We start from the raw sequence: 21,616 nt of genomic DNA, 5'->3' as shown, positions 1-21,616 counted from the left end.
ATTATTTGCATTGCAAAACGATACGATACATAGTCAATGTTGCTGATTTCATTTCGATATACTTCTTGAAAATAAAATAGATTTTTCGATGCAGTTACTATATCGTTACACCCCTAAAGAATAGCCAATCTACATGCTCGCTTGTAGCTTTGTTGAGTTTCAAAAACATCGACGGGCAGAAACCTTATAACCTTGAATCCAATTATTTTATTTTATTTTAATATCAACCATTCGAATCTTCTTTTCTCTATCCTCAGGTGTCTATTTACTCTCTTTGTTCAGATCCGGTTCCTAACTGTATCTTTTCCTCCGAGGTGGAAAATGGAAAGCCTGGTGAGGCGAGGTTAAACTGTATCCGGTTCTTTCCACGCACACAGAGTCACAGACGGTTAATATCTAAGGTTAATATATATACTCTAAACGGTTTACGCTTAGAGTATATGGGTTTACGCCATACTCTAGGTTTACGCTCGCGCAGTCCAGTTCCTCCGAAAGGCGAGAGGGCGGTGCCCCGCGTCAAACAAAACATCCAATGAGAAACGTCTGAACCTCCCACACATGGATTAAGTGGGCTGGGACAACAGCTTTTAACAATAATAATTGTGAGCGTGTGACAGAAAAATACACACACAGAGATAGACAGATTGCCGCTGCATGCGAGACTTGCGAGTAAACCGCACAAACAACACAAATACGAATACCTATATTCGATATAATCGACATTGGTGTTTTGATCGGATTGGATGATGCTGAACCCGCAGCGGTCCCTGTTATCCGAGCTGCCCAAGATGTCAGCGGCCAGCCAAGTAGAGAGAGCCGTGCTGGTAAGGCAAAATACTGCACCATTCTAAAAAAGACTCCGTAATAGTGCGATGGACCAAAAAAATAACAGATCTACACAAGCTATCAACGGGTCGCGGTGCGACGCATTGACAGCAGATCTGTTTTTCTTTTAGAGTAAGCAACAGCAAGTTAGCAACTGTAGTCTAGTCAGTGCACTTCTTGGGCCTATAATACGCATATAGACCAATATTGTCAACCTTTGTAATTACAACGATTGCCATTTGATCCCCATGTCTGGGTCTAGAACCCTGATCTGACTAAATGTTTTGTTGTTGCATATGATTTGATCATAATGGTCTGTTACAGTCCAGATCTATCTATTAGATAACATGGAACTCTCAACATAGACATCATTGTAGTACTCTAGATGTATGCACTTATACATGTAATGGCTTGCAGATCTGTTCTTTATTAGCCTATTCTTTTTTTTGCAAGCAATACTGTATTACTGTCTGCAGTGTCTAGTGTGATTCTCAATCTCAACTCTCTGACCACGGCCCCAAATCTAATATACATTTGGTCACAGACCCCCATTTGATTAGATTTATTACGACCGCAGGGGTTAGACCGGCCCTAACTAACTATAACCATATAATGGTCATGCCTCGTGAGATCATGTGATGTCATCAATATTAAGCCCATATATGGAGATCCCTGATGTCATCAATATTGGCCAGCAACTCTACATCTGACCTCAAACCCTTAGATCTCATATGTACACTCAGTACATATTTCTCAATTGAGTTGTCGTAACTCATGCATGTACTCTATGGCTCTGGCCGGGCCTACATCAAAGTTATTAGTGCAGCTGCACCCGGCAGCCGGCGAAAACTAGAGTTCTCAATAGGCCAGAAAATGATGGCCCAGCCCTACATGGGCCCTCATCAAACCCTGTACACTCAGTCAAGACACTGCCCCTGCTGCCACCCTTAGTTCTCCATATATGGAGCTGACCTGTTCTGACATTCCATGTGTTGATCTGACCTCATCAAACCCTGTACACTCAAGACACGCTCCATACTGTATATAGCCAGTACAGAATTCATTCTATATATTGATCTGACCCGGGACCCCCCCATGCCAAAGCACCAGCGCTTGCCCAGCATGCAGTCTGCTGTCACCCAGGCGGTTGCGTGCACATATTCAGTAATATTACCAGAAACCAACAGGCAGAGAATGGAGAAGCTAGGCTATATTGGACTATAGGCTATTTGTTTCAAGATCCACAAACATGACTAATATATGTAAATAACATGACTGCAAACAAATGCACATATAATAATGCAAACACAGTAAAAACACTGACCTCACTGACCTCTCTCCCCCCGTTGTACGGATACATTGACGAACGCTGTTTTCAAATGCTCCAATTGGGTGTATTTTTGAGGGGCGCTAGACCCTCCTATATACAGGTTTAATGTTTGTCTTTAGTTCAATGTTTGTTTTGTAAACAAGGGAAAATGTACGTCACAATGTAACTCATTACGTCATATTGTCTCTTTATTGTTAATGGCGTGTTTGTGTTGGCACCGTTTGTTTTCACCATTACATAATATATTAGCGACCCTCACTTCACACGGGTGTGATTTTTTTCTATGTGACAGTGTAGTGGGCGCCTTCGGAAATTGCGCACTGAGCGCACTGTGCAATGCAAGCTAATAGGCGAGTGCGCTCCGGTGCGGTATTTCCGAACGTGACCACTAGTGTGGTACATGGGAGTATGTGTCTCTGGTGTCTTGGCTTCTCTTGGGAGCCAGATCTGCCTGTAGTGGCCTTTAGTGCGAGATTGTAGTGTACATAATCAATGCTTATCTTTGTTTTGGGTCGTTACTTCACAGTGCACTGCTCAGGTATTCTGCCACTGTGTATAGTATACACAGGGCCAAATAGCGTTCCAGTTTGCTCTGGAGTAAATCTCACTTCAAACGCCAGCACGGAGATCATTTTCCAAGCTGTGAATGATCAAACATAGACTGAGGACATTGATGCAGGCGGACCGGCGGGTCAATCACGGCCACGGCACTCTGACTGAGACATGACCATAAACAAACCCGATACATGCATAGGCATTCCACTATGACTCAGACATAACCATAAACAAACCTATTTAGTAGTCCATAATCACATCAGGGAACTCCATATATCGGAATAAAAGGGACAAAGTGGTTAATAATCAATATTATAGTCGAGTAACATGATATACGATTCTGAAATGGGACATCTACTATATAATGTGCCACGTCTCTGCGTGTGTGTGTGTGTGTGCGTGTACGGTTGTAATGCACGTAACTCGAGAACCGTTTGACCCACGACTTCAATTTCGACACACAAATTCCACACCCCCACAGGGAGTGCAGTGCCCGGTATCGAGTCGGTCAGACCCACGGTTCTCCAGAACCACCACAAAAGGCTCTGCTCAGGCTCTGCCAGTGGGCCTAATGAGGCCAACTCCTTTCACCTGGGCCAGGCTCTGCCAGTGGGCCTAATGAGGCCAACTCCTTTCACCTGTGCAATTTCCATCCTCTGCCTCAGCTAATTCAGGCTCAACCAATCAGGCTCTGCCAGTGGGCCGAATTGATTGCCAAATACACTTTTCAGTTTGCAGTCTTCAGGCACACAGGCACATACACAGTTCTCCATGTGGGACACCGGCTGACGGGTGCTATGACAACGTATATCATTAGGTTCCCAAGTTGCATCGTTCCCAAGTAGGCCGGTGGCCGACTGCGACGGGCACGTACAGGTCTAGTTCTGCATAATGATGCCAATACCTTTATCCCTTTCACCACTGTGTGTTGTTACAGGAGGAGGAGTTCAACTGGTTGCTGAGAGAAGAGGTTCATGCAGTCTTAAAGCAGCTCCAGGATATACTCAAGGTAAAATATTGTTGTTGTCCGGCAGAAACCTTTATTCTCCATATTCTATTCTTTTTTCCTGTAAATTAACACTGTTACTTGATCATACTTCAGCATCACACAAAAGTAGCAGATGGCTGGTGTAGAAGTACGGGCACCTAGGTCCAGCCTGACAGTGTGTCACGGGTTCAAGTCCCGATCCCGGCAACCTTTGCTGGGTGTCACTCAACATCTCCCTCTCCCCATTTCCAGTCTGTACCATATCAAATAAAGAGAAATCCTCAGAAATATCTTAAAAAAGAGCTTGTAGAAATACATTTTTGGCCATGGACCCCAATCTGAATTTCTTTTGTGCCAGGGACCCCCCAAGATGTTTTGAAATCAACAGATCCACAAGCTCTCAACCTGCTGTGATTTGACGCGCTGTGATCTTGTTGATCGGCTATTTTCAAATAGCCGATGTATATAGATTCAAAGTGTTTAAACAAATTTTGACGGCATATTAAAACTAATTTGTCTGGGGACCCCATGCAATGCCCTCAAGGACCTCTGGGTGTCCCCGAAACACTACTGTGATTTTTGTTAAAACAAAAAGTATTTAAAAAAAGGTTCAAGCTTGATATTGTTTGATTTTGTTCTATATTGTTATTACTCATTGCTATAGTGTGTTTGTTCCGTAACAGGAGTCTGCCTGTTTCTCCAGCTCTTTAATAAACAATAATAACTACGCAATGTTAGGAGATCAGCTTCAACTGCAGTTTTACACTGCTCATTTTGTGTCATCACTTTCAGTTCCAATTGTTTATCCTTTAGAGGTGGAGAGACAGGGAGACCCCTGTTACTGAACACTATAGCAATGATTAATATCAGAATATAGAGCTACAGTATTTAACACTTACACTATTTAAAAAATGATACTAGTACGTAAACAGGGAACTGGCTGACGGCAAGTATTTGTTTTCCTCCATTACAAGCAGGAGAGTGAAGGGGAGTGGGAATGTGATTGATTGACAGCTCTCTTCGTCATTGGAGCACTGAAAATACATTGGTAGCTTGTCACACAGCGACAAGTATTCTTTGTTGGTGGTTATTATGGTTCCACTTGGTTCCATTGGTGTCCTTTTCAAAGTTAAATTAAAGTACAATGTCTCTGTACAGTATATTGCACAGTGAAACAGCTCTCAAATTCAATCTAGGTGTCTGGGTCACACAATGGACCCATGATAATGCATACAGGGTACAGGCTCATTCCTCTGTTAATTCGTGTGACACTTGGTAGCTTTTGTAAACTATGGTGTGAACTTAAGGTTGTTTTTAATCAATGCATGTGCGTGTGTGCTCCTGAAAAATCGTTGGGTGGACGCTGTGGTACACCATGCAATGACCAATGCAACAATGGCTAGGCTACAAGTCGTTAATTAAAAAATCACACCCGTGTGAACTGAGTGGTGTAAGGTCTTATATAGACTGATCAGCTGTGGTCTGACGTAATGTCTGACGTAATGAAATCACACCCGTGTGAACTGGGTGACCATAGCAACCATGCTCATTTTTTGGTACGAACAGACAGACAGACACGTAAACTAACAGCCAGTTGTAGGAGTGGTTTACACCACTCAAAAAATACATATATTGTCATACCCCTGTATTAACTCTGTGGCCCCAGACCCCCTGTTGAAGACCCAAAATGTGGTCTATGAAACAATACTTGAAGGAGAGGACATTTCACAGTACAGAACAATGAACACAGTTTTCATTCTGAGGCATGATGCAGTCACTGTGCACAGGAAATGCGATTACCACACACTTCCACCCCGCCCGCATAATAACGTGAATGCATCTTTAGACACAATGCATAATATTATCACTGTCGTGTGGAAACCTCCTATGTCCAAAACTGTTATGTTACTCTTTAGGAAATGGGGAAAAACACAGCCTGTGTTCCAATAGATCCATGTAGTTATTATTTAGTCACAAGCTCTTTTTGAGGATACAAAGGAGTTAGGTTTAGTCAGAAGCACTTTTTTAATACTTTTCAATGGTTCAATATTTGTAAAACCCACACGGAGACGTAAAGGCTCTAAAAAGAAATAAAATGAAAACTGACTCCAAAACCTCCTAACTCCACTTGAGCTGTATTTGGGTAAAGTGGTGATAATATAAGGACACGTTCAAGTATCTGACAAACAATGTATATATCAACTTTGATGAGGCAGTATTGTGTTGTTAATTTCCTGAAAAGTTAATATTTTGGTCATAAAATAATCCCAGAGTAGGTACACTAGTAGGACTCATTTGGTTAAACGGTGTTATAGCAGAAGGAAGGCGGTGATACAGGATTTCAGAGACACCTGCTGGTACATAAGAAACATTTCAAATTACAACCACTATATATTTACACTGACATTACAGTAAATGCTAATTTGCCTAAATTGTAATTGTAACAACACTGGTGTTGATAGAAACCTGTTTTAAGTTATTGTGAAATGGTACAAATATGGGTAAGACCAGATAAGCATAGGTTTCATTCTTACTCCTTTTCGAACCATGACTGTAATTGTTGTTATGATTATTATTGTGCATTATCTTTGTTTTTTTATGTTCGAAATACACCATTCATTCATTCATTCATGCAAATGAATGTCCTATTTCATCATAGTGTCACACAAAATGGCTGATCTAGCTCACAACAAGGATGCAATGTGAGCTTGTAGATCTGCTATTTTCACAACTTTAATGTTTTTTGAGTGGTGCAAACCACTCCAATAACCAGCTTTGTCTGTATGTACCTGTGTACCTGTACGTGGGGCCACATAGGGGTGAGCATGGTTGCTATGGTTAGTGTGTGACGTCACTGCACCACTCTGTTCACACGGGTGTGATTTTTATTTAATAATAAGGTTTTGGACATACAAGGTTTCCACCAGTCAGAGATGAGATGCTTATTTCATTTATTATTTTATGCTGGTGTGCACAGGAGGCGTCTAGACGGTTCTCCATGCCGGCACCAGGGATGGAGAGTCAACTGAAGCAGGAGAACTTCATTCTGGGCAGCTCCACGTAAGTGTGTGTGTGTGTGTGTGTGTGTGTGTGTGTGTGTGTGTGTGTGTGTGTGTGTGTGTGTGTGTGTGCGTGTGCGTGTGCGTGTGCGTGTGCGTGTGCGTGTGCGTGTGCGTGTGCGTGTGCGTGTGCGTGTGCGTGTGCGTGTGCGCGTGCGCGTGCGTGTGCGTGTGCGCGTGCGCGCGTGCGCGCGTGCGCGTGCGTGTGTGTGTGCACGCGTGTGCATTCCACACCCCCACAGGGAGTGCGGTGTCCGGTGTCGAGTCGGTCGGTTGTCCAGAACCACCACAAAAGCCTCTGCCCGCTCTGGACCTGATCACCCCTATATCTCCATATATGGAGCCGGTCTGTTCTGACATCAGAACACTAAATATTTGGGCATGCCTGACACAGAACATAATTATATACCGGTAGTAATAAAGGGACACAGAGAGACAGATACAGAAATCTCCATATATGGGCATAAAAGGGACACCGACAGATGGGTATACTCTGACACGGGTACAACGGGTATTGCATAGATCTCCAACTTCCAGTCCATCATTACCAACTCGGTGCTCTACAGCTGGGCACTGGTCTAGTTGACAATAAAAAGCATTGCTAAACTAGGCCTATGGAGAGCAATACTGGCCCATCTCCCCATTTATCAAAATGTATAAAAAAAACATGTATCAAACACAACCCCTTAGATTTAGGCCATCAACCCTTCAGAGTTGACACTCTGTCTCAAAGACACAGCCCTGGAGCAGTTCCCTGTAGTGATCTCTGACATCTTGGTATAGAGGGATGGATGCCCGGCGCTGATCCATACCGGGGAAAGCCACATGCTTCTCGTTGAGCAGGTGCTGCAGCCTCAGGCCATCCTCTCCACAGTCGTACAGCACCAGCAGTATGTTGGCGGTGTAGGGTAAGAACTGGCTGGTGCGGAACGAACGCTGGGCTTGCGCGGCGTAGTTGGTGGACGTCAGGCGCTGGCTGTCGTTGAAATAGCCCAGAAGGGTCAGCAGTGGCAGAAGTGTCTCCGCGTGGCCGACCTGGATGGTCACAGCTTCGGACACCGCGTTCCCCAACCCATTCTCACTGGCCGCTTTGTCCAGTCGACCAAAAACGTCATGGAAAAGAACGCAACTTGACTTGCTGTTGATGGGGTGGCCATAGCCTCTTTTCCAGAAGTGCTTCAGGTCAAGGGCATACTCCAGAACCTGTGCATCAGCCGTGTTGAAGAGCTGACACCAGGGGGAATTCTCATTCTTAATAGAAAACTCATAGGCACAGAGGTAAAATGCGGCTTCAGCCATTTCGTCAGTGATGAGACTGTGCGGGACATGGAGACGGTCTGCGATCCTCTCCGTGACCTGCTTCATCTCTGGTCCCGAGTTGAACTTGTCGACTTCTTCAGTGGCCGACGGGTTATCGTCAACATCCCTCAGAAACTTAGCACACCGATCAAAGAATCTCATAAGGGCATCGTTCACTTCATGGTCAAACTGTTGGTCATCAATATCCCACAGTTCTGTCAGACCTCTCTGGAAGGACACAGTACTGTCGATACACCTGTGCTTTGAGCTGGTGATGAACCTCATGTGTCCGCCTCGAAGCTTCTCTTCTGAAATCAACGAAGGGAACAACTTTGACATCCTGACAGCCAGATGTTTCAGATCATTCACACCCTTCTCCACCAGTCGGCCATCCATGTCTTCAGTGTACCACATCCTCCAGTGGTTTTTGACTTCACGCAGCCATCTCTCTCTACCAGTGGCATTGTGTAAAACCAGGTTGTAGACTCGGTGCATCTTCTCGACATTTTCGGGCGTTGGATACCTTGTGCCATGTCGTATTATGGCAGTCAGATGAAGTGTGCGGCATTCCGCAGATGGGAGCTGAGATGTGTTCACAGTAAGGATGTCCTCGATGAGATATGGATTCACTTCCTCATACCTCCCTTTCGTGCTGAAATATTTGGCAATTATTGGTATACTTGACACACTGCCTGACATGAAATAATCAGTAAAACAACATGAAATCGCACAGATGAAGAAATTAGCAATTGTGAATTTAAAATAAAGGGTAAACATCATTCCCAAGTTGGTCTATTCCAAACTCTGGCGCACAATGATGATTGACGAATCACTCACAATCGTTTTTCAACCTGGGTGAAAAATTCCAAGCCTCGGCTGGTTATCTAAGCCTAGGCCAAGATATTTGAGTCCACTAGGTGACACGTGCGTATCAGGGTTGTGAGGCCAAATACCTTGGTTGGCACAGAGGGTGCCAAGCACAGAGGGTGCCAACCAAGGTAAAGGTTTGGAACTGCTGTGGAAGTGTTCAAGACAGAGCCTTGAAGATGTACTTGTTGAAATTTAGGTTAAAGTCTCTCTTTTATATTGTTGGCTATATGGTGCTTGTGACATCCAGGTGATGTCACTGTGGGACAGCAGTGGCAGAAGTAGGAGGTGAGCTTCCCTCCCTATAAATACACAAGAAACTAGATACTATCGTCAGGGTTGGGACATCACCAGGGCTCCTCACTGGCAGGTGAGCCAGTTGAGTACAACTCTAAATGGATTTAAACCACAGTGGATCTAACAACAGCATGGCTACATGTGGATCTCAGACCTCATGTGGCTAGTCTTTGATATCAGTCATCTATGACGTTTCTATGACGTATGTAAGCTGTATATGCTTGGCTTATTGTGGGGGCTTCTCTGGACTTATTGTGGGGGTTTCTCTCTGGACTTGTTGTGGGGGCTTCTCTGGACTTGTTGTGGGGGCTTCTCTGGACTTGTTGTGGGGGCTTCTCGGGACTTAGCATGATATTTGTGCATAGCTTTGTCGGAGTATGTCGAGCTAGGCCGCCACCCAATGGGCCCGTCTATAGTATCTCAAATGTAATAACCCATTAAAACTGGGAAAGCATCTGTGTCATTTCGAGGGGCGCTAGCCCCTCCTATATACAGGTTTAATGTGTGTTGAGGGGCGCTAGCCCCTCCTATATACAGGTTTAATGTTTGTTTTTAGTTCAATGTTTGTTTTACATCGTCATGTTGTAAGATGCTAAGAGCGCCCCTCACTTCACACGGGTGTGATTTTTGAGCCTATGCCCAGCTTTGTGTGTACCAAATTTGAGATGATTTGATTGGCTGAGCACGGAATGTGATGTATGATAACGAGTGTGTTTTTTGTTTGTTTGTTTTTTGCGTTGCGTTGGCTATTCAAAAATAGCACATTACAAGCTCACATCGCAATCAATCTGTTTTATACAAACTTTCTCTTCTGGGGGTCCCTGGCAATAAACATTTTCAGATTGGGGGTCCGCTGCCAAATGCATATAAATTTGGCGGTCCTTGGCATTCAAGTTTGAGAACTACTGATTTAGATTAATGTGACCCAAAAAAAAAGTACTTTCTTGGCCTACTGTCATGCACATGACATATGGCACCGATTTGTCCAGCAGGTCACAAGATTAGGCCTGTAGGCACAAAACTCAGGCACAAACTCACACAATCCTGGCAAGGATTCAGCTCAAGTGACTCCCCAGTTTGTGCAGGATGCCAGCCACGCAGGGACAAAATAGTCTGTTTAACTGTGGACATTCCTGTATGGTCTCATGACTGTGGTTCACACTGCTGGCACTATGGTTTGTCCGGCTGAATGACTGGCACTGCATGTCTGCAGACTGCAGCTGTTGCTGGTTCCATCATGTGAGCTTGTGTTTTCTTTAAGCATCTACTTTTCAGCAGCACTTCGAAGCACAAAGTTCCAAAATTGGGTTTGAGAAATGCAATCAAAGCTGATTCTGACAATATAGAACTTATTTTTAAAACAACCTTTCTTTAAAAAAATTGAACTTCCTGTTGATTTTGCTTTGAAGATCCGATCAGTCTAGGTTTTCTTCCTAATAAAAATAGCTAAATCAAGGAATCAATCGAGGATTATTATTACTTAAATTGGGGACCCCCAACAATGAATAATTGTAATAGACTCTACAACCCCATGTTACTATGTTCAATAATGGGGCTCTTTTAGTAACCAGAAGAGATGCATTTGTGTGCTTATAAACATTAAACGCATGCATGACGTGGAACTGTGTTGTTTTTAACAGCATTGACCAAGTGAAGGGGGTTCTGACAATGCAGGGAGAGGCCCTGACGCAAGCTGTGAGTGACACACCCCGCGCACACGCACACACAGTTGTCCTCATCCTATATTCAAATTGCCTAAAGGGTGGTCGACAATGGGTTGGTGGGCGACACAAACTATAATATGCAGATTTGCGGACTTGCACCGATCCACACTAAACTTGGCACAAACACATTGTGTGTTGAGGGGTCTGCCATTGGGGCCACGTGTGGGCCCCCAACGGCCATGTTAGGGGTCCCCGGGACACTATTGCTCCAAACACTTGACACAAACACTGTTCAGGCGTCTGCCATGACAATAGCTACACGCCTACACCAAAGAAAACCTACATTGCACACATATTGGGAGCTACAGCTGTGTTACAACAGTGTCTTAACATTTCAAATGGCCATAACTCAGTGACCATTGCTCTGATCAGCGCAATATAGGACTGGATTTGAATGCCGCGCAGTGGCCTGAAAATCCAGATATCAAACTTGTGCAGATAGAAAATGGGCGTCACAACACAACTGTGTGCATTTATCAATCTGTTGTGAATTTGATGTAGTGAATGTAGTTAAAAATGTAGTTAAAAATGTGAAGTGGGTTAAGATAAAGAGCATCTGCTAAATGCATACATTGTTTCAGCTGAAATATTTCAGCTGAAACAATGCAACCTGTAGCTAAACATTTTTTTTTCCCCTCTGCAATAGGATATCAACCTGAAAGTTGCCAAAAGTAGTCAAGCACTTCACTTTCAGTTCCGGGAGGACAAGCAATGGAAACTACAGCAGGTACACTATAATAATTTATTATTAACAGGAATGATGTTTACATTTCTTACTATTGCACCATACATATGAATTAGTATTATCAGATACTGATAATTGCACACTTACTTTATGACTGTGATCGGGCAGAGTATCCCCAGATCGTATGTTTTTGTCAAGTTTGTGAAAATAGCCCATGTACGTACAACACATCGCTTTGTGACCTTGTGGATCGGATCTTTTTTTTTGCAGCTTTTTGAAAAAGGTTTACAAAGATTTATGTAAACCTTTTTCATGCTGTGACCAGGGCGTTTATTTATTTTATGCTTATGAGGTTGAACGTGTGTCTGTATAAAAGCACTTGTCGGGAAAATTAAAGCAGACACATCACATTTTGTTTTTGTACACTATTCCATTTTAGAATAAAGAGCACAACATATTAATCTGACCGGGCACTATTGGTTGTCAATAATAATCCTCTGTTAAGTGTCGGGATGATAGCCGATACAGCCCGGTCAGAATCGTACTCTGTGCTTTTTAGATATTGCAATACGATTAGGGTATAGGCTACTGTAGTGTGCACATGGAAAAAAAAATATCAGAAAACAATGTGTGATCATGTCTTCTTTTGTTTTACTTAACAATCATTTCATAAAGATCACAGTCATTAAGAAAGTGTTTATTTATGCGCTTGTCCACCTGGAACTCTTGTGTGTCCCTGGCTGGTTCTGTCCGTCCGAGTACGGAAATAGTGTTAGTATACCGTCGCTGCCGCTCCAAATTGTTACGTTTCGAGAAATGGAAAAAATAACCTGTGTTCACTGTTCACACATTCTTGTTAACAGTTTACAATTTGTTCAATATTTATAAAACCCAATCACCTTCATGTTGGGCCTGTCCTTATAGGCAGTGCAGTAAAGTGTGGACTGTCATTGCAAGTCTTATCAATTATTGACAGCCTGTCAACCAACGACAGCCTATACGGGGGTCCGTGGCCAAAGTTTGAGATGCCCTGCTTGACATGGCCTTGCTTGTGTCTCCTGCTTCAGATCCAGGACGCCAGGAACCATGTGAACCAGGCTCTGCAGCTGCTCAGCAGCCGAGATGAGAGCTACCACTTCAAGACTGGAGCTGAGGTCAACAAGGTAACGGCAAGTTGAATGGAACTAGAGTTTATCTTAATATAGATGTGAGAGCTACCATTTAATGAATTGTATTTTTATAGCGCTTTCACAAGTGCTCAAAGCGCTTTACAATGGTTCATTCATTCATTGGGAGATGAAGACAGGAGCTGAGGTCAACCGGGTGTGACCATCACTACCTTCACAATACAACCCAGCATGGCTGTATGATGAGGCAGTATTTATTTGTTTTAAAAATATATATATATGGAAAATGAACATTTTGTAGTTTTTGCCCTGACAGCAGAGATATATTTTAATATAAAGTTGAATATAACATTTAACATATTGTAAACAGAGAGTATGTCTTCATCTATCAGGCTCACAGAGGAACAATAGAAGTTCCTTTACATAGTATTGGAGCACCAACAATGGCATTTTATAAATCATGATTAACAATAAAGTAAGCTTTGCAGAGCCCTGAGGTGTGAGGCAGCTTGATGTACACGTACACCCCTGGACATGATGCTAGTATGTCGCAAGGACTTAACTTAACCCAATCCAACCCTTGAGTGCCAAGCAGGGAGTCATCGGTCCCATTCTTAGTCTTTTTTTTATTAGGCCTATTAATAATCATAATCAATATAATACAAACACTATTTAGTTTTGATAATGTCAATGACAACGTCATTATTTGAAGCAGACAGTTCACCAGAATAGAGACACTAGATGAGATAGAGATGACTAGATGCACCAGCATATTTAATTTATTGTGCTGTATTTTGGACTTGATTGCAATGACCTCTCTCCGTCAGGAGAGGGAGAAAAGGACAGCCTATGGCCTGTACCATGAACTGAGGTTGTATTGTTTGTGTTGCAGCTAATGGATGCAGTGATGCTACAGCTGACCAGAGCACGCAACCGTCTCACCACCCCGGCTACCATGACCCTGCCTGAACTGGCTACCAGTGGGCTCATGGTAAAGTATACGCACACACATTCTACTATTAGAATTAGAACAAGAAGGCCCCTCTTGAGCTGCACTGTGAACTAAACGTGTGTACTTTTGATACCGGATGTTGACCTTAAAACGTTTGACTGTGGGCCCATGTATGTTTTCTCATGCATTCATCTTTTTCCACCATTTTTTTAGAGTAGCAGATGTGCCTCTTCACAATAAAAGTATTGCATCTTCACTTAAAATACTTTTGTTGATGCAATGTTCGGTCGCTCTGAAACATTACATCAATAAAAGTATTGTAATTGAAGACTGGGAGTCCCCTTTTTCCTACTCTTCCAGTTCATTGATCTGACGCACCTGTCCCTCCAATACTTTTTTTTCTTCAATCTTTATAGATTTTGAGTTCTGACCTCTGCCCAGCACCTGCAGTTTTTTTGTGAGTGGATGTGCGTACTTTATTATTGTTGTTTTCTATACGTTGACATTTCTAACTTCCGTTTTATTTCTGTGTCTCTAGAAAATGTTCAGTCCTCCCATGCCCGGGGATGTGATGGTGAATTTCTACATTAACCTGAGTAAACTGTGTCTGACTGTCTACCAGCTTCATGTGCTGCAGCCTAACTCTACCAAGGTAAGCTCTGCACCACTGTAGAACCATGAACCACCACACATACTAGACCTGCCCACTGGGGTAACTATAGGGGGTGCAGGCGCACCGGGGTCCATGGTGGACTGTGGACAAATTAGACGTTAAACGTTACCACTCAAACTGAAAAACTCTGAGGAGATTGTACAAGAACACCAAAAAATGCTTAAATCATATGCCCCCAACTACAAGCATGTTTGTCCCGATGATGGTGGCAGAGTGACCTGATGAAACAGACCAGACCATTGTGGTGGTGTCCAACTTGTACATGTCATTCATTAGTGCATTTAGTCTGGGTGTATCCTCCATAGTAGGAATAGTACAAGAAACCTTTAGCTTGAACCATTCCCCCCCCCCCCCCCCCCCCCCCCCCCCACACACACACACACACACACACACACACAAGTAAATTATAGCTTCTTGAACCCAATCCATTTGGTTTAATTTGCAGAGTTAAATTAACACTCAGGATTTCATGGTGTAGATTGGGGGGTCCGGGGACAAAAGCACGTTATCAAACCGGGGGTCCTCAAAATGAACATGGTTGAGAAGCAGCATTGTAAACCATTATGGTTCTGTTGTTCTTCTCTCCGACAGAACTTCAAAACGTCTGGAAGTTCAGTCTTACACAACCCTGGAGCCATGTTGTAAGTAATGGTTAATCATCATACATAGCTCTGGTACATGTTTTGTAATGTGTAATCATGATACATACGTATGCTCTGGTACATGTTGTAAGTAATGGTTAATCATGATATATAGCTCTGGTCCATGTTGTAAGTAATGGTTATGATACATACTGTATGCTATGGTCCATGTTGTAGTAATGTTTAATCATGATACATATGCTATGGTCCATGTTGTAAGTAATGGTTAATCATGATGCAGTACATAGCTCTGGTCCAGGGTTACTAGGGGGGCATTTCAACCACTTTAACCATATTTTATACTTTGGCTATTCAAAAATAGAAGATTCATCGCTATATACTGTATTATTCAAGCTCCTAGCACGTCACTTCATGCCACACTATGAGCTTGTAGATATATACTATTTATCTATTTTGTTTTATCTTGAACATTTGTGCAAATCTTACACCTGAGTGTTGTGTTTTTCCCTGCAGTGAGCTGAACAACAATCGGTTTGAGGTGAGTCACGTGCACAAGGTGGAGTGTGTGGTGCCCTGGCTCAACGACACACTGGTTTTCTTCACCATCTCCCTGCAACTATGCCAGCAGCTCAAAGACAAGGTGGGTAGTGTCCAAGTACATTTATTTATTTTTCCATGACCTCTATTTTATTCAGGGCATTGACAGCAAGCTCTGTTTTTCAAGGACGCTCTGGTCACAGCATGAAAAACAAGTACAGTTATAAAAAAACAATACAACAATAACAGACATTTAAGCAATTGAAACAAATCACAGCTGCAAATAAATATAGGGTAAGCGATACATGCAACGGGTGCAGTCACATGTATCCTCAACCCTAAATGTCTCTATGGAGACCAATCAAACCAGTTTCAAAGAGTCTGTTCCATGTGTGTGGAGCATAATAAATTAAAGCAGTCTTTCCTTGTTCACTGTTAACAGAACAGGGTCTATGAAGCACACACTGCCATCTAGGAACCCAAAGATGTAAGGTACAAGCTGCAGATATCTTACTATAATTTTAGACATGTCTGTCTGTCATACACCCCCTGCTCCTCACTGGCTTGACCAGTTGATCTGCATTTGCACTCAGGCATTGACATTCCATTATGAAGGGCATCTCGAAGCCCTTTTTTCAATTGAACAAATTCAATGCGGTTTATTAGCGTTTTTCACCAACTCTGTTTAACTCTAGTACCGTTTCTGCCGTCATTGCGCATGCGCACCGTTGACGACACAAATCGGGGTACGTCGTGTTACAGCACAGTTGGTGGCCTATGGAAATCAGTTACCTCCCGTCGCCTCCACTACGCAGGTCACAGAATCGCACCACTTCACAAAGCTGCTGTAACACGCAGATTGTCTGGGTTACCGTCCTATGTTACCGCCCCTTTCATAGTTTTCGTGACTCATGGACACAACGCCTCCAAAACCACTCAGCTTCAGCAGATAAGGGTAGCCTACATTTCACAGCAACACGCTACCCCAGAAGACTATTAGCAACTCAATGTATAGCTCAACATTAGCACATAGCATATGTTGTTTACAAATGGAGACACGGTTGCAACAAGGACAGGTCATACGAGCAGTGACTGGTCGTAACATGCAGATGAGCGCCCCAGATAAGAGGAGTTTTTGCAGCTCAATGTTAGCAATAGCAGCATAAATATTTACAAATGTAGCAGGTCACGGGTGTGTGTCTTGCAACGTCAGGTCGTGCGCGTGCTAAAACGCGCGTGTTTGTGTGACGTCCGCTGACGGATCGCAAGCACGTGCGTGTGTGTGTGTGTGTGTGTGAGAGACCACATGCCTAATACTATTAATATTAATTTTGTGCCCATCCCAACTTCCCAAGCTCCCTCCCCCAGACTGATTACCTCAAAATACATTCATCAAATGATGTACAATGTGGGTAATGCGATTTAATAGATCATATTATTGGTGTTCATATATTCGAACGGGTAAGGACTAGTGGTAACACAGTAGTACACATTTATAGTGCATTCATGTTGTATATGTGCACACGTTCAGTCATGATTAGGATTTTATTTTACATGAATAGAATTGATGGTAGGCATTTGTAATCTAAATTAATTATTCTCTTTCTTTTTCCCCCCCCATTTTGTTGAAATGGGATATCAGATGATCTGTTGTATGCACCAGTTAATGGGGATTCTAATGCAGGCAATATTACTTTAAACTGCTGAGGGTAATTTTAGCATCTACTCTGGCTTTTGTGCGCAATGATAATTTTGCCAGAAAATATTTAGTCTTAGTCTTTTGAATGGTTTAGTGTTTAGTCTGTCTAGTTTTAGTCGACTAAATATCAAAAAATATTTTTTGTCTTTTAGTCTTAGGTCACATTCCCACCTAATACTTTGGTAGACTTGATTCGAATGGGCAGAGAAGTTGGGATTCTTGCATATTTAATTTGCTGCGGTTTGCCTTCACACTGCTGTGTCAAGCGCAGCAAGGAAACGAAGCAGGGAATTTTATCAATGTGTTCAATTCATAAAATACACAGTGAAAGCTATGGTGTTATACTTTGAGTAATAGTTAGGACTTTTGACGTAAAGTGAGGGTAACGGACGGACGGAGTGTGTGTGTGTGTGTGTGTGTGCGTGTGCGCGCGTGCGTGCGCGTGCGTGCGTGCGTGCGCGCGCGCGACTGTTCTTTTGGGCACATGAACGAGGCACAGCGGAGACGGGAGCGCAAAATGATCAGAAGTTTACAATAGCTACTCCAAGAGTCCCATTGATGATCCGATCACCATATAGCCTACAATTATTATGCATATGCCATGTTAGCTATACAGTTTATAAATCATGCTGAGCTAAACATGTTTTAATTTTGAAGTAGGCCACAGACAGAATGTTCTCTACACTGCAGTGTTTTTTATGTGTTTCCTTAAGCAATAGATTAATGTGCTCGTCCTCATATTTCGATGAGGGCTTCGGTCTCCTTATTTGACCACGTCACATGGTAACCTAACGGGACATCTTTACGCTGCGTAAAATGAATATCCCTTCTCCGTCTCCAACTGTGTTTAGCTCCTCACCCACCACATTGTTTGCTTCATTTCCTTTATTTGCTGCGGATTGCATTCACACCTGCACCGAATCGTAATCAAGTGTGATTGGAAGCAAAGCGAAACCCCCGTTTTTGGTCGGAGTAGAATGCGGTTCTTTGATGCGCATTAGGATTCGAATGATGCTTCATACCTGCCAAACGAAACGCACTTTCCGACTATGTGCAGCAGGATTCGTTTTAATCGCAGTAAAGCTTTCTGTTGTGACGGTCACCTTAGTTAACAAAACTAACTAGTTTTGAAGTTGCTCGATTATAATATTATATAATATGATTATATTTAGATCTTTGATTGACAAGCACACGTACGGTAGGTAGGTAGGTCTGATCTATATAAGCCAGTTGAACGCCTTCAACAGATGGATTTAATGAGTCCTTTCTCCTTTGGTTCTTTCCTTCCAGATATCCGTCTTCTCCAGCTTCTGGAACTACAGACCTTTCTGATCCAGCAGCCAGCGTCCACAGCGGCTGCTGTCCTGTCATTGTGTTCAAAGTGTTCACAGTGTTGTATGATTTGCAGATGATCCTTCAGTGTTTTATCATTCACACATGTCAATACAGTAGGAGAGAAGGGGACCAGTCATCGTATTAGCTCAGCTGTGTTATTCCTCAAATGCTGCCTAGGTTGTATGACTTAAAAAAAAGAAAAAAAAACTTGAACTCCATTGTGAATGGAGAAAATGATGAGACTGCTTTATTTTTGGATACTTAATGTTATTGATGTTGTCTTTGTTTTTTGTTTTTTGGGGGTGGCCGGTGGGGGGAGTTTGCGTAAGGCACTGGTTCTCAACGTTGGGTCTGGGGTCCATAGGGGGTCTAAATGGACCCTTACTGGACTGTAACTGATTTTACAGTGTAGTTTGGGGTCCCAGATATTTAAATAAAATCAAACTGGGGTTCTTGAAATCAATTAAAATTGTATCACTCTCGGAGTTACAGACCAGCAAGGGTCAATTTGGACGTCTGTTGAGAACAAGTGGTTAAATAGTATCAGTTTGAACTGGTGTATTGTCGTGAATTGTGAAATGATCAACCTATGTGAAACTGACTGAGTTTAAAGTCTAGCAATTGTGTACAGAGGGTCTTGTGATCTCAAGAGGACATAACATCTTGGGTCTTGTTTTTGTTTTTTGTTTAGTTAAAAAAGTTGAAGCTCTTTTCAGATTATAATCATTGCTATATAGATAGTTTTGTCCAGTAACAGGGGTCTCCCCATGGTCCCAGCTCTTGGTTAACAGAAAAAAAGATTTCGGGTGGATTACCAATTTCATCCAATCAGGAGGGACAACCCCTCAAATTTATAAACATCAATTTAGTTTTAGCTGCTCATATATTGGTTTCAATGTCACTTGTTTGGGACCGGAATCCTGTCTCTCCTAATCTGATCAAATTGGTATCCCGACCTGTAAATGTATTACTTGCCTATTAAAAGAGGTGGAGAGACAGGGAGATTCCTGTTACTGAACAAACACTGTATAATGATTACTATCACAGTATGGAGCTATTTAACACTAATTCTAACAAATATATTTTGTTAAAACCCACTGGTTGGAGGACATTTAAAAGGTCATGTGTGTCTAGTTATGTGTCAGTGACATGCTATGAGTTGTTGTTGTTGTACATCATATCATTCCAAACTATGTTTTGTATTTATTTATTGAAATTATCTGTATTTTGCACTCATGTTTTACCTTGATGATTTCCTGTAAACCAAATATTCATTCCAAACATTATTTTAGTAAGTGTTAAAACTATATATCATGCAAATAAGATGTGGAAATTATAGTCTATAAATAAAGTATACTGCTATAAAAGATGTCCTGTTCAGTGAGTGATATGTGCACATTTGCAAAATGTAAGTAAATAAACTCATCATGCACTGCCTTACACTGTAGCCCACCATACCTTACGCTGCAGGACATTAGTTTGTTCAGTTTTACCTGGTTAAACTTGTAACTGTGGTGCAGGGTGCTTACGCATAGTATGGAGAGTGGAATTTAATTTGAGTATTTTCCGGGTCTCGATATGGGAAAAAGAAAATAGCATGGGAAACCTGTATGCTTCCAGACTATAGCCCCTATTCTGTTTCTAAAATAAAATCACACCCATGTGAAATGAGGGGCGCTCTAATCAATTATTGACCTTATGGACCATATTACCTTCTACGGGCTACGTCCAACCAGGGAAACTCAACTTACTCTATGCCCCCAATAACGTTTCCAAATTTCCCAATTTATTCAATTTATTCATCATGTCTGATGTCAATCCACTCTGGTTTGTAGCCCTGTGTTAAAAATACATTAGTCAAATTAACTGCTTGTCTTTGATAACTTTCATCAGAACGACACACTCTTCTGGACCGATCGAACTGACTTATAGGGAGAAACCCGGGTTTCTTTGTTGACAATTTTTTGTGATTTTCATGTTGCTGATGTCTGATGTGGGTGGGTCCTTGACTTGGGTAGCTTCATGATGCTCAGTGACATAGAAGGTAGGTTTGTTTCCCTGCCCACATCCCCCTATGGCCCACATCCCTGTTTTTTTTCTACAGGCAGGTGTTAGGGTGAATTTCACCCTGGTTTACTGAAATCAGGTCCAGTGAAAAAATCCCATACAGCCACAATGAGCTTTTTCTTTTTTTCCACTGGACCATTCTCACATGTCCCAGGAATGGGTGGACCTAGCCTGGGAACTGGGAAGCATTCCTTTTCGGGTGTATGATCTGGTCTGGAGCAGATGGTAACTTACGTCATGTTGTAGTCACTGATTTGTACTTATCAGGCAGGAAACCAGAAACTACCACCCCATTCGACTGGTATCATCTATCTTATGGGCCCAGTATGTCCCGTTTATCATCCATCTTATGGGCCCAGTATGGCCATACTGGCATACTCAGTCTCAGTATGTCATTATCAGCGATTGTCATTATCACTGATGTCCTGACGGAGGCGCGCCGTGTCTGGTGGTGGCCTTGAGCTTGAGCTAGCTTGCGAAGGCCACCAGACCCGACTCAGCGCCGTCCGAGTTACGTCCCGATATGCAGAGAATAGTATATATTAGTAGCCCCTAGTTTCCATGCACCGACAATAGTTGGAAATGACACGTCCACCAGGGAGAAACCTTGACCAGGCTATGGTGAGTATGCCAGTATGGCCATACTGGGCCCATAAGATGGATGATAAATGGGACATACTGGGCCCATAAGATGGTATGACAACGGTTGAATCGGCTGAAACTACGGTAATCAGAAGTTCCCAAATTTCTGTGATCAAGGACATCGTTGAATGTTTCTTCAAGTACGTCTTGGAATAGTTTGTTTGGTATATACTCGTAGCGACTGGCGAGACTAAAAACAAACAGGTGGGGGACCAAAACAAAGCCGAAAACCACAAACGGGAACAAGGTTTCCTTATTTGTAATTTTACCATCTAGTCTAGACTGGATCACACAGCGATTTAGAAACACAGACCAGGCTTTCCTCCGAGGTGGAACGTCTGGTGACGCGAGGT

At 42.7% G+C, this 21,616-nt stretch overlaps 2 protein-coding genes across 3 annotated transcripts; one reads left to right on the top strand and one right to left on the bottom strand.

Moving 5' to 3' along the window:
- The first annotated feature begins 578 nt into the window (after nt 1–578).
- On the top strand, nt 579–19,920 carry rogdi (rogdi atypical leucine zipper). 2 transcript variants are annotated; one of them, XM_079520130.1, is made up of 12 exons: nt 579–824; nt 3,648–3,719; nt 6,676–6,758; nt 10,861–10,915; nt 11,591–11,671; nt 12,697–12,792; nt 13,649–13,747; nt 14,247–14,360; nt 14,973–15,022; nt 15,497–15,623; nt 15,963–16,012; nt 18,510–19,920. In XM_079520130.1, the coding sequence occupies exons 1-11, from the start codon at nt 744–746 to the stop codon at nt 15,993–15,995; spliced, it is 891 nt and encodes a 296-aa protein (XP_079376256.1). In that variant the 5' UTR covers nt 579–743; the 3' UTR covers nt 15,996–16,012; nt 18,510–19,920. The 2 variants fall into 2 exon arrangements, with proteins under 2 accessions (XP_079376256.1, XP_079376255.1); XM_079520129.1 differs by lacking the exon at nt 15,963–16,012 and having other exon boundaries at nt 581–824.
- LOC306936230 (multiple inositol polyphosphate phosphatase 1-like) lies at nt 7,466–8,755 on the bottom strand (the record flags this gene model as incomplete). The annotated part of the gene is made up of 1 exon (XM_079519722.1): nt 7,466–8,755. One exon carries the CDS (start codon nt 8,753–8,755, stop codon nt 7,466–7,468), a length of 1,290 nt encoding a protein of 429 aa, XP_079375848.1.
- Nucleotides 19,921–21,616: the final 1,696 nt, after the last annotated feature.

Source organism: Electrona antarctica (assembly GCF_951216825.1).
Source record: "Electrona antarctica genome assembly, chromosome: 14".
Classification (NCBI taxonomy): Eukaryota; Metazoa; Chordata; class Actinopteri; order Myctophiformes; family Myctophidae; genus Electrona; species Electrona antarctica.
This window is presented reverse-complemented; position numbering and strand designations above follow the sequence as displayed.

Excerpts from the sequence above, each read along its gene's own strand:
- rogdi (XM_079520129.1), top strand. The coding sequence starts at position 744 with ATGATGCTGAACCCGCAGCGGTCCCTGTTATCCGAGCTGCCCAAGATG. Across the intron at positions 10,916-11,590 it reads GAGAGGCCCTGACGCAAGCT|GATATCAACCTGAAAGTTGC; the intron begins GTGAGTGACACA and ends CCTCTGCAATAG. Across the intron at positions 12,793-13,648 it reads CTGGAGCTGAGGTCAACAAG|CTAATGGATGCAGTGATGCT; the intron begins GTAACGGCAAGT and ends TTTGTGTTGCAG.